This window comes from Microcaecilia unicolor, chromosome 13, assembly GCF_901765095.1.
Source record: "Microcaecilia unicolor chromosome 13, aMicUni1.1, whole genome shotgun sequence".
NCBI classification, from domain to species: Eukaryota; Metazoa; Chordata; class Amphibia; order Gymnophiona; family Siphonopidae; genus Microcaecilia; species Microcaecilia unicolor.
In genome coordinates, this window is record NC_044043.1 from 72424172 (window position 1) to 72440334 (window position 16163).

Below are 16163 nucleotides of genomic sequence, written 5' to 3' on the forward strand. Positions count from 1 at the left end.
GTCACTTAACCCTCCATTGCCTGCCGCATTGAGCCTGCCATGAGTGGGAAAGCACGGGGTACAAATGTAACAAAAATAAAATAAGGGGCAAGAGCAATCCCCAGTTGCTTCTGCCCTGCCGGTGCTGAGTTCAAAATGATGCCAGTGACCCCTATCTCCTGCCCCATACTCAGCAGACCACAGGGGTTTGTAAAAGTAGGCCGGGGGAGGGGGGGGGCTACAAGAAAGGGAGTTATGCTCAACCCCTTTAAAAAGCAGCCAGGAGCATTGGGACTGTGGCTTAGTGGCCCAATGCTTTTAGCAAGGAAAAATAAGCTGCATTTTGTGATATACATATGAATGAAGCATTTTGCATGCATTTGTATCTTCTTACTAAGTATTTCACAGTAATTTAAATTAACATGCATTACAGTAATAAAAGCCATAAAACACCTTAATAACTATCCCACTAAATAGCTTTCTACAATATTTATGTGGCCAAGAAGGCATGCATTCTTTTAAGGTACTACATAGCCTTTTTATAATTTGTCCTGCTACTAGGGTCTCAAATGGAAAGGGAGTGGCAGAGGATCATTCCTGTGACTGAAGGTCCTAGAAAAAAAAAAGAGAAAGCAGCTTGCCCTCAATGCAGTAGTACTTTGAGACCACTGCTGGGAGTCACAGGCACCATTTTGAACTTGAGGCTCTGACACAGCAAGAGCAATTGGAAATTGATCCTGCTCCCCACTAGACACCAGAAGCCCCTGGTTAGAGCTAAGGGTGGGATTAGGTGCCGATCAAGGTGTTACCTGCTGTTGGAGGGGAGGGGAGGGGTGGAGTCTGGCTTACACTTTTGCACCTGCCATTTCAAGTAGAAATGTATAACTCAGGGCAGGTCTAAATGCAGTTGTATGCTTTGTAGCTTCATTCAGAGATACGCATATTAAGTGTACTAAATATTACTATCAAGAGTGACATGGCCATGCAGTAAAGTGAATGATACATACCTGTAGCAGGTGTTCTCCGAGGACAGCAGGCTGATTGTTCTCACGACTGGGTGACGTCCGCGGCAGCCCCCACCAACCGGAAAAAAGCTTCGCGGGACGGTCGGCACGCAGGGCACGCCCACCGCGCATGCGCGGCCGTCTTCCCGCCCGTGCGCGACCGCTCCCGCCAGTTGAATGACTAGCAAAGATGAAACACACAACTCCAAAGGGGAGGAGGGAGGGTAGGTGAGAACAATCAGCCTGCTGTCCTCGGAGAACACCTGCTACAGGTATGTATCATTCACTTTCTCCGAGGACAAGCAGGCTGCTTGTTCTCACGACTGGGGTATCCCTAGCTCTCAGGCTCACTCAAAACAAGAACCCAGGTCAATTGAACCTCGCAACGGCGAGGGTATAACAGAAAATTGACCTACGAAGAACAACTAACTGAGAGTGCAGCCTGACCAGAATAAATTCGGGTCCTGGAGGGTGGAGTTGGATTTACACCCCAAACAGATTCTGCAGCACCGACTGCCCGAACCGACTGTCGCGTCGGGTATCCTGCTGGAGGCAGTAATGTGATGTGAATGTGTGGACAGATGACCACGTTGCAGCCTTGCAAATCTCTTCAATAGTGGCTGACTTCAAGTGGGCCACTGACGCTGCCATGGCTCTGACACTATGAGCCGTGACATGACCCTCAAGAGCCAGCCCAGCCTGGGCGTAAGTGAAGGAAATGCAATCTGCTAGCCAATTGGAGATGGTGCGTTTCCCGACAGCGACCCCTAGCCTGTTAGGGTCGAAAGAAACAAACAATTGGGCGGACTGTCTGTGGGGCTGTGTCCGCTCCAAGTAGAAGGCCAATGCTCTCTTGCAGTCCAATGTGTGCAACTGACGTTCAGCAGGGCGGGTATGCGGCCTGGGGAAGAATGTTGGCAAGACAATTGACTGGTTAAGATGGAACTCCGACACCACCTTCGGCAGGAACTTTGGGTGGGTGCGGAGCACTACTCTGTTATGATGAAATTTGGTATAAGGAGCATGAGCTACTAGGGCTTGAAGCTCACTGACCCTACGAGCTGAAGTAACTGCCACCAAGAAAATGACCTTCCAGGTCAAGTACTTCAGATGGCAGGTATTCAGTGGCTCAAAAGGAGGTTTCATCAGCTGGGTGAGGACGACGTTGAGATCCCATGACACTGTAGGAGGCTTGATAGGGGGCTTTGACAAAAGCAAGCCTCTCATGAATCGAACGACTAAAGGCTCTCCAGAGATGGCTTTACCTTCCACACGATAATGGTAAGCACTAATCGCACTAAGGTGATTCCTTACTGAGTTGGTCTTGAGGCCAGACTCTGACAAGTGCAGAAGGTATTCAAGCAGGTTCTGTGCAGGGCAAGAACGAGGTTCTAGGGCCTTGCTCTCACACCAAACGACAAACCTCCTCCACTTGAAAAAGTAACTCTTTTTAGTGGAATCCTTCCTAGAGGCAAGCAAGACCCGGGAGACACCCTCAGACAGACCCAACGCAGCGAAGTCTACGCCCTCAACATCCAGGCCGTGAGAGCCAGGGATTGAAGGTTGGGGTGCAGCAACGCTCCGTCGTTCTGCGAAATGAGAGTCGGAAAACACTCCAATCTCCACGGTTCTTCTGAGGACAACTCCAGAAGAAGGGGGAACCAGATCTGACGGGGCCAAAAGGGCGCTATCAGAATCATGGTGCCGCGGTCTTGCTTGAGCTTCAGTAAGGTCTTCCCCACCAAAGGTATGGGAGGATAAGCATACAGGAGGCCGGTCCCCCAATGAAGGAGAAAGGCATCTGACGCTAGCCTGCCGTGTGTCTGAAGTCTGGAACAGAACAGAGGCAGCTTGTGGTTGGTCTGAGAGGCGAAAAGATCCACCGAGGGGGTGCCCCACTCTCGGAAGATCTTGCGTACCACTCTGGAATGGAGCGACCACTCGTGCGGTTGCATGACTCTGCTCAGTCTGTCGGCCAGACTGTTGTTTACGCCTGCCAGGTACGTGGCTTGGAGGAGCATGCCAAACTGGCACGCCCAACGCCACAGCCCGACGGCTTCCTGACACAGGGGGCGAGATCCGGTGCCCCCCTGCTTGTTGACGTAATACATTGCAACCTGATTGTCTGTCCGAATTTGGATAATTTGGCAGGACAGCCGATCTCTGAAAGCCTTCAGCGCGTTCCAGATCGCTCGGAGCTCCAGGAGGTTGATCTGCAGATCCTTTTCCTGGAGGGACCACAGACCCTGGGTGTGAAGCCCATCGACATGAGCTCCCCAACCCAGGTGAGATGCATCCGTCGTCAGCACCTTTGTGGGCTGCGGAATTTGGAATGGACGCCCCAGGGTCAAATTGGTCCGGATGGTCCACCAGAGCAGTGAAGTGCGGCAACTGGTGGAGAGGCGGATGACATCTTCTAGATTCCCGGTGGCTTGGAACCACTGGGAAGCTAGGGTCCATTGAGCAGATCTCATGTGAAGACGAGCCATGGGAGTCACATGAACTGTGGAGGCCATATGACCCAGAAGTCTCAACATCTGCCGAGCTGTGACCTGCTGAGACGCTCTGGTCTGCGAAGCGAGGGACAGGAGGTTGTTGGCCCTCGCTTCGGGAAGGAAGGCCTGAGCCGTCTGGGTATTCAGCAGAGCTCCTATGAATTCCAGAGACTGGGTTGGCTGGAGATGGGACTTTGGGTAATTTATCACAAACCCCAGCAGCTCCAGGAGTTGAATAGTGCACTGCATGGACCGGAGGGCTCCTGCCTCCGAGGTGTTCTTGACCAGCCAATCGTCGAGATATGGGAACACGTGCACTCCCATCCTGCGTAGGTACGCCGCCACCACCACGAGGCACTTTGTAAACACTCGTGGGGCGGAGGCGAGCCCAAAGGGCAGCACACAGTACTGAAAGTGTCGTGCGCCCAGGCGGAATCTGAGATACTGTCTGTGAGCTGGCAGTATCGGGATGTGAGTATATGCATCCTTTAAATCCAGGGAACATAGCCAATCGTTTTTCTGAATCATTGGTAGAAGGGTGCCCAAGGAAAGCATCCTGAACTTTTCTTTGACCAGGAATTTGTTCAGGCCTCTCAGGTCTAGGATGGGACGCATCCCCCCTGTTTTCTTTTCCACAAGGAAGTACCTGGAATAGAATCCCTGCCCTTCCTGCCCGGGTGGTACGGGCTCGACCACATTGGCGCTGAGAAGGGCGGAGAGTTCCTCTGCAAGTACCTGCTTGTGATGGGAGCTGAAGGATTGAGCTCCCGGAGGACAATTTGGAGGCAGGGAGGTAAAATTCAGGGTGTATCCGCACCGCACTATTTGGAGAACCCACTGGTCGGAGGTTATGAGAGGCCACCTTTGGTGAAAATATTTTAACCTCCCCCCAACCGGCAGATCGTCCGGTACGGACACTTTGAGGGCGGCTATGTTCCCGTGGATCCAGTCAAAAGCCCGTCCCTGGCTTTTGCTGTGGAGGCGCAGGGGGCTGCTTAGGCGCACGCTGTTGACGGGAACGAGCGCGCTGGGGCTGTCCCTGTGCCTGACGAGGCCTTCGGGCCGGCTGGTTGTACCTACGCTTTGCAAAAGAATAGGGTGCAGCCTGCCGGGCCCGGGAAAAACGTCCACCTGCTGAGGTGGATGCTGAAGGCGCCCGGTGGGAGAGCTTGTCGAGAGCGGTTTCCCGCTGATGCAGTTGGTCCACCATCTGCTCGACCTTCTCATCAAAAATGTTATCCCCCCGGCAAGGGACGTCGGCCAGTCTCTGCTGGGTGCGGTTGTCCAGGTCAGAGGCATGCAGCCATGAGAGCCTGCGCATCACTATACCTTGGGCCGCAGCACAAGATGCCACGTCACAGGTGTCATAGATACCCCTGGACAGGAACTTCCTGCACGCCTTCAGCTGCCTGACCACCTCCTGATAAGGCCTGGACTGCTCCGGCGGGAGCTTCTCGACCAGGTCCGCCAGTTGTTGCACATAGGTCCGCATGTGGATGCTCATATAGAGCAGGTATGATTGGATGCGGGTCACGAGCATGGAGGATTGGTAGGCCTTCCTCCCAAACGAGTCCAGAGTGCGAGACTCCCGCCCCGGGGGCGCCGAGGCGGTATCCCTCGAACTCCGTGCCCTCTTGAGAGCAGAATCCACGACCGCTGAGTCATGGGGCAATTGTGGCCGCATTAGCTCTGGGTCAGAGTGGATCCTGTACTGGGACTCTGCTTTCTTGGGAATGGTGGGGTTAGTTAATGGTCGCACCCAGTTCCGAAGCAGCGTCTCCTTGAGGACATTGTGCAGCGGCACCGTGGAGGACTCTCTAGGTGGTGATGGATAGTCGAGGACCTCGAGCATCTCGGCCCTCGGCTCTTCCACAGAGACCACGGGGAAGGGAATGCTAATAGACATATCCCGCACAAAGGAGGCAAAGGAGAGACTCTCGGGAGGTGAGAGTTTCCTCTCCGGTGAAGGCGTGGGGTCCGAGGGAAGGCCCGTAGACTCCTCTGAGGAGAAATATCTAGGGTCCTCCTCTTCCCCCCACGAGTCCTCATCCTCGGTGTCGGACATAAGCTCATGTAGCTGAGTCCTGAACCGGGCCTGGCTCGACGTCGAGGCACCAGGGTCTCGGTGTCGTCGAGCGGTGGACTCCCGCTCCGGCGGGGACGGAGCTCCCTCCATCGACGTCGACGGGGACTCCACCTGCGTGGCGGTCAAGACCGGCACCGCAAGCGGCGGCGGTGTCGACGGCCCCGGCGCCGGGCTAGAGCTCGCCGGCGCCACAGTCATCGGCGCCGAGGGCGCAAGCACCCCCGGCGCCGGCACAGCCTGGCGCATCAGCCCTTCCAGGATCCCCGGAAGGATGGCTCTGAGGCACTCGTCCAGGCCCGCTGCCGGGAAAGGCGGTGGGGCCGGTAGGGGTGTCGGCGCCAGAAGCTGCTGGGGGCCAGGAGACGGCACCGAGGTGCCGGAACCCCGACGCGTCGGTACCTCCACAACCGACGGAGACCTCTCCTCTCGACGATGACGCTTCGGCGTCGCCTCCTCTCCGATATCCGGATGCACCGAGGGCGACCGGTGACGACGCTTCTTATCTTTCTTACGATGCCCGTCACCGGCGCCGGAGGGCATGGAGGAGGAGGAGGAGGTCGATCCCCCTCGGTCTCGAGGTACCGGGTCAGACAGGGTTCGGTCCCGTGGCTCACGAGCTGAGGGAGTGACCGGGGCCGACTGCCCACGCGGCCTCTCACCCCCACTCTCACCGGAGGACCGGCGGGCCGACGGGACCTGTTCTCCTGGGGTCGCTGCCATCGGTGCCGATGTCTCGGGCATCGATACCGGTACCGAAGGACCGGGCGTCGATACCGATGCCTTCGAGGTCGACGTCGAGGGGCCGGCGCAAGTTCCAAAAAGACGGTCCCGCAGAACTTGCCTCGCAACCTGAGTCCGTTTCCGGAGACCGAGACACAAAGAACACGACTTGATATTGTGCTCCGGCCCGAGGCACTGGAGGCACCAAGCGTGGGTGTCGGTCTGCGAGATCGGCCGGCCGCAGCGACCACACTTTTTAAATCCACTCGGGACCTTCGAGGACATCGACGGAAAAATCGCGTCGGCGAAGTCAAAGTCGTCAATGGTGGCTGAAATCACACCACGAAAAGGAAAACGACCGTGCGGCCACTAGGCCGCAACGCGGCGTCCCCGCTGGAAGCGAGGGAAAAAGGGAGCGCGTGCTCCACACGCGCAGGGTTTCTTTTTTTTTTTCCCAAAAAGAAACCGGACGGTAACTATACCTAAATAAACAAAGAAAAAACACGATCGGCGTAAACGCGATCGAAAATCCGGGCTGAATCAGAGAGAGCGGCGAGGCACGACTCTCTCCAGACGCGGAAAAAAAGGAACTGGCGGGAGCGGTCGCGCACGGGCGGGAAGACGGCCGCGCATGCGCGGTGGGCGTGCCCTGCGTGCCGACCGTCCCGCGAAGCTTTTTTCCAGTTGGTGGGGGCTGCCGCGGACGTCACCCAGTCGTGAGAACAAGCAGCCTGCTTGTCCTCGGAGAATAATGTGGTACAAAAGAAGTCGTCACCATAGGATGGTCTTGTTGTGGGTGAAGGAAAGGACAAGGAAATAGAGTAATGGAGTGTGGGTAGTTTGAATGGTCCCGCCAAGGGAGGGAGGGGGGACAAAATTAGAAAATTGATGCTGGAGTTCGCTAGAGGGCGGTTGGATCTCATATGCTGTTGTGTGTATCCATTTTATGTGAATGATGTCTTATATGCCATGTAATATGGTAGTTACAGATTGGTTTCCTTGTGCTGAATGTTGAAGCACTATCACCTCTGTAAAGCTGTTATTTTGGATGAGAACGCCAATAAAGATAAATTAAAAAAAAAAATACACCACTTTGGACAATGTTCTCAGTAAATTATTATTCCAGTAATAATTATTCCATAATGTGTCTGTCGCAGGCGACTTCTACCATGATATCACTATGTATTTGTCGTACCGGAACTGGCGATCGCCAGCACGGTACTATGTAAGCCACTTTGAGCCTGCAAATAGGTGGGAAAAGGTGGGATACAAGTGCAACAAATAAATAAAAATATATTCAGTAAAAATTTAGGAGTGCATTCTAGAAACAGTGCTCACATTTAGGTGCCAGGAAAAAATCAGCATTAAGCACTATTCTGTAGCACCCTTTGTAGAATAGCACATTGAGTGGTTCCTGTGCCCAACTTTGGGCACGAGGACTAACACCTGGGTTAAGTTCTGGTGTGCAAGTTGGGTGTATAATTGTAATATTCTATAACACTGCACCTAAATGTTTGGAATGCCCCTGACCCGCCCATGCCCCTCCCATGGCCACATCTCCTTTTGGGTTGCATGCGAGACATAGTTTTATAGAATAGCGCTTAGGCAGATGCACTTGTAACCCCAAATTAGTCAATTAACTCCAATAATTGGTTGTTAGCACTCAATTTTCATGCACCTCTGGGTTCTGTATCCAACTTTGGGCAACCTATATAGAATCGAGGGATAATACATCAAAATAAAAAGGAGGGCAATCAGTATCAGAGGAAATAAATGAAGACATTTTTTGGAGGGGGATGCAAAGGTAAGATTTGAGCAATTTTTGGCTAAGTTAAGGTGTGCTACGGTTTTACAGGTTTGTACTACTACCAGAACAGAACACGTTACACTTATTCTGAGATTATTCCCCTGAATGCTGCAGATTAGAAAAAGCAAGCAAAAACAAAAAAACTGTATGGCTTGACTTGCTCCTATTAAGATATAGGTTACTACAATAAATGGAAAGAGGAGAAAGTCTTTCAGAATATTTGTAATTAGTGTATAGGTGGAGTCTCATATATTTAGTTGCACGGATATTCACATCACTCCCTTGGTGACTCTATTAACGTGCACAGATTTAATCATTGACTGAAACCACCTCCACCCTAAAGTTACAATTCATTGAACTTAACATACTAAAAAGTGCAAATATATATAAATATGTGCAAAAAGACACTTAACTTGCGGAGCATATAAACTCCCTTATTCAGATTGAAGTGTGTAGAAGCCCCGACAGTACCTGTTTCGCTACGCTTCTTCTGGGGGAACCCACACCATTTAACTGTGTCGTGTCTTAACGAAGCTCCTTGGCTGTCGGGGCTTCTACATACTTCAATCTGAATAAGGGAGTTTATATGCTCCGCAAGTTAAGTGTCTTTTTGCACATATTTATATATATTTGCACTTTTTAGTATGTTAAGTTCAATGAATTGTAACTTTAGGGTGGAGGTGGTTTCAGTCAATGATTAAATCTGTGCACGTTAATAGAGTCACCAAGGGAGTGATGTGAATATCCGTGCAACTAAATATATGAGACTCCACCTATACACTAATTACAAATATTCTGAAAGACTTTCTCCTCTTTCCATTTATTGCAGATTAGAAAAAGGCATACACATTATGTGTGATGTTTTCTGTAAGAAGGTACAGTTGGGAACATGGATCAATAACAGTATGCACCATTGATAAGTGCCTGTCCTGTAATAAGGTACTAGCAGGAGCATGTGTCTTTTGCTCAGGGAGAGCTACTGAAATTGTCTTAGGAGGGAAAAATGTAGCAGGTCAATATTTAAACTTGATGGTCAGTATTTCTTTTAAATGCCAATCGTGGTGTTGAAACTTTACCGGATAGTCAGGCACTACTGGATATTGGCACTGACTGAGTATTCCAGCAACTGCAGCTGTTATCCGGATACCAATGCCAACAACAGTGGAAGCCCAGTATAAAGCTATGGTTGGGATCCATAAACTATCATCACATTAAATGCAAGGTCACGTTATACTGAGGTCAATAGAACATGAACATAAATGAACCAAAAATTGGTTTGTTGCAAACCAAGCTGTATGTAAAAAAGAAAAGCCACAACATGATCGCGTTATATGCAGATTCATGTTAAGTGTGGGGCGCGTTGTATCGAGGTTCCACTGTATTACCACTATCTGGATATTTTCCAGCTCTACCGAGGCTCAACTTTCGAACCGCCCCAGCCCCATCTGGATAACAGCAGGGCAGTTTCTAATGCTATAACGCTGCTGAAAATCAGCGAATAGCCCTGGTTAGCAGCATTTATCCAAGCAGGCAGTGCATGCAAATCTTCTCTCATACATATGCGTTGTGGATATCCTGAAAACCTGAGTGGCTGGGTGTGCTCTGAGAACTGGGTTGAGAAGCACTGGTTTACAAAGATAATGAATCTGGAGGGGGGGGGGGGGGGTATTTGATTACTGCATTTTCTTGGTTCACACAATGACTTGTATAACGGGAAAGGAACCAATAACGGGGTTATTGAAAATTGTGGGTGGTTAGAAGTGATGATGTACTGCTCCGATACTGAAGCAATTGTACAGTTTGAAGTCTCTTGAAAGTTAATAAAAAGTTACATGTAAAAAAAAAAATTGTTTCACCCAGAGTACACAGAAAAATCCTATAATATAGTTTATATAGTGCCTGCACCGATACTATTTTGCAAAAGACATTTACAGGATAGACAAGAGCAGATGGATACCTGTGGAGTTTCCAGTAAGAATTCTCCATTTTAAATAGAGCAAGGATGTGCTCTTTTGGTCTGCCACAGGCTTCAAACCAAAGTGTTTTCTTGTGCTTGATGAGTGAAGAGTGGTTTCCCCGAGACATGTAAGTTTGCATTTGTCCTAACCAGCCTGCCTTGTTAGCCAAAATTTGTAAAAATTCCTCTTAAAATGAAATGTCTTGGGGACATCCTGCCCCAGTCCAGCAGCTGAAAAGGACAGCACAAGTCCCCCCATTTTCACATTCAAAGAGGCAATGAGCCAACTTTACACTGCAATGTCATCTGGGAAGCAGCAAAGCTGATGCTTGGTTATATATTCATGAGTGGTTCTATTATCATTCTCAGAATATGAGAACTTCAAAGTGAATCTGAGCAGTTCTCTTCCTCTTAAAAAATGAAATAAACAAAACTATTGTTATTATAGTAAGTAAACCTCCAATTCATATAGAGGCTGATTCACAAAGTTGTGCTGTTTTTTTTTTTAAACATAAAATAAACATATTAATAGTGAATAGGTTCTAATAGTTTAACATTCAAGAGCTACTGTGGCTGCATGAATTAGGCTCTAAAGTGCAGGTGAGAGGAAGAATGATATGAGCACTGAATTTTTTTTTCAGCTTTAAAATCAGTGGTTGTAAAAGCCATCTGGTGTGTCCGCTTGAGCTTTCTCTGCTGCTCTATAATCAGAATGTGGTAAATTTCCTTCTGTGATCCTTAAGGGCCAGCATTTGATGTTATACTGGAGTAGCACTGGTAAAACTCTTATAGCAGGGTGCAGTCAGTGGGGGTTAAAAACATTGTTCCTGGGATCTAGCCAAGTCACTTTTCGTGTGCTTTCAAATCTTGTGGAATCAGTGACTCGGAATCTTCAGCTGTGCTGTGCAACACCAGCCCGTGGAGAGTTTCCCGCTCATACTTTCTAGCCTTGTTATACAGCAGCACCCCAATTATCACCAGAACAGTGCCCACAGCTGAAAGGCTTGTGATTTCATTACTGAAGACGATAATACTTAGCCAGATTGAGAGTGCATGCTTCACAGTGCTAGCAACGCTGGAAGGTAAATATATACAGATTAAAATCAGACAGACAGAAAAGCAGGGGTATAAGAGAAGAGGTGTCAGAATTACAATAATTTTCAGTATATATGAAGGCCAAGCAAGGAGAGGGAGCATGCATACAGAATCTCTCTCTTATATGAGCACAACTACAAGTTACATTCTCTATATATCTATAGGACCATTGTTTTTTGTTTTTTTTTAAGGAAATAAGAGTTGTTTGTTCTAAACAGAAAACTTTCCATCCTCACTGAGCATCAGGTGTGACAGGGCACATGCAGACAATCAGGGCCGGTCTTAGGCAGAGGCGACCAAGGCGACCACATAGGGCCCCGCGCCTAAGGGGGCCCCGCACGGCACGCCTAAGGGGGCCCCGCTCAGCACCTCAATTCTGCCTCGCTCGTGCCTCCGCTCCGACCTTCGCTGCTGCTCGCCTTAGTCGCCTGAGATGATCCCCATTCCCGCGGCTCGGCCACTCCACTCCCACCACCACCGGCGCGGCATCCACCCCCGGCTTGGGCCCGCTACTAATTGTAGTGGACTTGAACTGAATAATTTCTGGGGAGGGGAGGTTTCATGATAGCATTGTGCTTCTTATTTCAATCAATTTTTTTTGTACAAGTTTAGCTTCATTTGTCTTTATTTGAAATTTCATAAATAAAAAAATGTTCTAAAAATGGAATAATCTTATCAATGGGGTGGAGCTAGGCAGGGGGCGAGGCTAGGGTAGGCGGGGCTAGGATGGGGCCCCACCAAATTGGTCTGCATAGGGCCCCGCACTTGCTAAGACCGGCCCTGCAGACAATATTTAGTAACTATTTGTTTTTCCATCTCTTCGCTTACCACTTCAGATTATGTTGAGAACTAGTACCTTTAGCAATGCGTGTCATAAGCAACCAGAAAGTATTATTTTTAACAGAAAACACCCTTTACCTGAAAGTTACCGGAGAAATTTTTCCCATCAGGGCATAGGCTGTGACACTCTGAAGATGGAACAAGGCACCATCTATGAGGAGCAGCACCATGATATCCTGGCTGTAAGCGAACCCCTTTCCATTCTTCTGCAATTGTGGTATATCCTATGCCAAGTATATGAGGGGAAAGACCTACTTAAACATTGCTTGCAAATGGAAGCAAGATTCTAAACAACATTTTTTTTGTCAAAGTATGTAAATCAGGGGCGTATCTGGACTCCGGCGGTAGGGGGGGCCAGAGCCAGAGGGAGGGGGCACATTTTAGCCCCCCCCCCCGCCGCCGCCGCCGAGCCCCCACCGCCACCAATGACTCTCTCCACCCCCTTCCCGCCGCCAACCCTCCCCCGCTGCCGTTCTTACTTTTGCTGGCGGGGGACCCCAACCCCCGCCAGCCGAGGTCTGCTTCCACCTGCCGCAAAAACTTCTTCTTCAGCCGGCGGGGGACCCCAAACCCCCACCAGCCGCCCCGCGGTGTTTAAAATTCATCTTCGGCCTCCGTGGCCGTGCTGCTGTGATAGGCGCTGTTGAAATCCACTTCGGAGTCTGACGTCGTTGTACGTTGTACGTGCTGCGACGTCAGACTCGGAAGTGGATTTCAACAGCGCCTATCACAGCAGCACGGCCACGGAGGCCGAAGATGAATTTTAAACACCGCGGGGCGGCTGGCGGGGGTTTGGGGTCCCCCGCCGGCTGAAGAAGAAGTTTTTACGGCAGCGGCAGGTGGAAGCAGACCTCGGCTGGCGGGGGTTGGGGTCCCCCGCCAGCAAAAGTAAGAACGGCAGCGGGGGAGGGTTGATGGCGGTAGGGGGGTCCAGGGCAAAATCTGCGGGGGCCCAGGCCCCTGAGGCCCCACGCAGATACGCCCCTGATGTAAATTTTGCTGATAAGCTGAGACTTGTGTTTTAAACATGCGTTTGTGAGTGCACCATCCCAGTCTAGTAAAGAGCTGGATAGGAGGCATTCTCCAAAGCTGAACCTGCTAATGAAAGCATAGGCCTTATCAGCCTACAGGACTTGGCTCCCCTCCACCCAGATCCATGCACATGGTGCTTGCTGGCTCTTTCATCACACTTTTGACAAGGAAGATGTTGAGTGGCCAATGCACTGATTGCAACAGCCAGAGCCATAAATCCCACAGTCAGAGCAACCACTGAAACCATGACATGCAGTCTGCCAAAGAGCCAAAATCATGAGCTGCAGTGACATGGGTCAGGGAACAAGTTGGTGACAGTTCCAAGACAGGAGTAGCCCTGCCCATGTATCACACTTCTGCTTAGTTGATAGGGTGAAGTGCTAAGCAAAGTTATAATATTTTAGCCTATAGGAGGGGGAGATGGGAATAGTTTATAATAACCACATTTAACATTAATTTATAGGGAGGAGTCATATTTTGAACACTTTATGATTGGTACCCATATGCATATATCTTCTTTTTCTATCTTATGCCTTGTGTTTTCGGTTTGCTTTTCGGGGGGGGGGGGGGGGGGGGTCTTTCCAATTTGCCCAGTGGGTCATAAGAGTACAGACCCTCTGTAGTCATGGTTAAGCTTGTTCATTGATGTTGGGGTGGGGGTGGAGTTAGGTCTAATTGTTACCTCTGTAGTATTTGCATCCTACATTTGATGCTGGTTTATTTTCTGTTTTCTTGTATGTGATGTTTTGTTGTATATGAAAACGCTAATAAAACTGTTTGAACTAACATTAAATTATAGGACTACAGTTTTTGCTCAGTAGGAACAGGCTTCTACTGGCTATGCTTCTATGACCCTTCATTCATAATCCAGGATTTTCCCCAAATTTAACTCCTTCTCTCTCCCTTCCAAGTCATTAGCTAGGAGTCAAACCATGGATCCATCCAGAACCTGGTACATATGCATGATGAGTCTTGGCCAAGAGGTACCACTGTTGTGACAGTAGGGCCTCCCTCCACTCAGCAGGGGCCATGAATATCTACTCTGCAGCATTACCAGCCCAAACAGCAAAAGCTGGGCTCTGGAGGAGTGGCCTAGTGGTTAGGGTGGTGGACTTTGGTCCTGGGGAACTGAGGAACTGAGTTCGATTCCCGGCACAGGCAGCTCCTTGTGACTCTGGGCAAGTCACTTAACCCTCCATTGCCTGCCGCATTGAGCCTGCCATGAGTGGGAAAGCACGGGGTACAAATGTAACAAACAAACAAAAAAAAAAAAATAGAAGTGTACAGTACTACCACTGATCCAGGGGTCTGCCCCTCTACAGTTTTTACATTATAATTATTGAATACCATTACAAATAAAAAAGAAAACAGAACAGTATGTGGTGTTTCATATGTACAACATGCTATTATAAGAAAAACTGTGTGGTTTCAACTTTGAAACCCAACAGGGTACAAATCAGTGAACCTGGCACAGATTCTCCAACAACTCCCAAGTACTGTACTAGTACAAATATATTAGCGAAGCAATATCCTAATGGTTAGCACAGTGGGCTGAGAACCTGGGGAACTGGTTTCAATTCCCATTGTGGCTTTTTGTAACCCTGGGAAAGTCACTTAATCCACTTTACCCCAAGTAAAAAAAAAAAACAAACCAAGTCCACTAAGGATAAAGTACCTGCATATAATCAATGTAAACTGCTTTAGCTGTACCATAAAAGAAAGTATATATTTTTTTAAAATATGTCCACCACAAGCCTCGTTCTTCAGGAAGATGTGACCGAGTTCTGAAAACCTCCTACTGTCCGCAAACACAGCCAAACAACAGTACCAGTGGCACCACATGACATTTTATATGTAGTCCTCAATGCACGTTAACTATCACTCTTTCCGGATCTCCCTGTTCAAATGTCATTTGAACCCAGTATAGTGGGATATGGTAAGGACAAAGGAATGGAGTAGGATCACTGGGGCACTGATGGGACCAAGAAACCAATATGCCAACAACTATATTTCTATGAGAATAAACTTTTAGGTGTGTCCTAATTTTACAGATTTCTTGCTCCCTCCCCATTTTGTTATCCATATGAGCAGTGAATCAAACATGGTAACCAGTATGCACACAGCAAGGTTTGATAATAGGCGCAGCATGATGTCACAAGGCTGAAGCAGGTCTCCACACATGGAGATTTTAATTCTCCTCAATGCAGCTGCCATCTTAGTACACCCAAAACAATGACATTGATAGAGCAGCAAGCTCTGCCTATTGGCTTCAGCCCACATAATGGGCCAGGTAGGCTCATGCCATCTCCTGTTATCAAACCTCCTTGGCACATAGCCCACTGGTATTCTATTCTACAATCAGTCTGGATGGATTGTTACCTTCTAAAAAATATTCTTAAATAGAACACATTTATGGTTCTCTAAGCATTCGTTTTAACCAAAGTTAAGAAACTGGAATGAAAAAGGCAAGTACCATATCAACTGTCTGCAGCTCACCTAGGAATACACTCTTACCATGAGAAATATCCAAGCTGGAATAAGCATGACAACAGCAGCAGCACTGGTATAAAACTGAAGCTCTGGGGGACTAGAAGGAAAAACAGAGCTGTATAAACAGACAGGGAGAGCTATCAATTTCCTGCTTCAGTAACTACAAATGATACAAAAAAAATGTCCTACATGGAAGGCCTCAATTGTGCATCTCTCAATGTGCAATGTTCTGCACGTTAACTAATAAAAGCAACAAAGGGGAGGTGGCACTTTATAGACTATCCAATTTAACTCTTTCCAAAGCACTCAGCGCTTTGTGTGACAGTAGTTTAACCTAATACGATACCTGCACTTAGCATGCCACTAGGGCAGCCCACAATATCTGAGAGTGCTGGAAAGTGGCAGCATAAATTCATCCAAAGCAGCCCAGCACTGCAGGAACAGACGGAGAGCACAGCAAATGTTACTTTTAGAAGACACTGCTGCACTGCCTCCTGTCAGCTTTAAATTACTTAAGTTCCACCTTCAGTGGTTGGAGAAGCGTTTCCAGGGCAAAGTCTTACAATAAGGGCAGAAAAATCACACGGCTGTTATCTGAGACTTAAGCACCTCATATCTTCTGCTGTTGGGCAGAAATACCTCTCTGGCTGATGGTCAG

General features: G+C 48.9%; 1 protein-coding gene across 5 annotated transcripts in view; it reads right to left on the reverse strand.

Annotated features, from left to right (window-relative positions):
- Positions 1-16163, reverse strand: part of SLC35E2B (solute carrier family 35 member E2B) — an 89279-nt gene that overhangs the window by 5893 nt on the left and 67223 nt on the right. For 3 of the 5 annotated variants that reach the window (XM_030222342.1, XM_030222344.1, XM_030222343.1), the window contains exons 8-10: positions 15530-15602; positions 12062-12207; positions 8922-11123 (exon numbers count right to left, since the gene is read on the reverse strand). In XM_030222342.1, the coding sequence (XP_030078202.1) occupies positions 10892-11123; positions 12062-12207; positions 15530-15602 (451 nt within the window). In that variant the 3' untranslated portion in view covers positions 8922-10891. Of the gene's footprint in view, positions 1-8921; positions 11124-12061; positions 12208-15529; positions 15603-16163 lie in introns of those variants that run through there. The other 2 variants (XR_003944096.1, XM_030222346.1) reach the window with 2 other exon arrangements.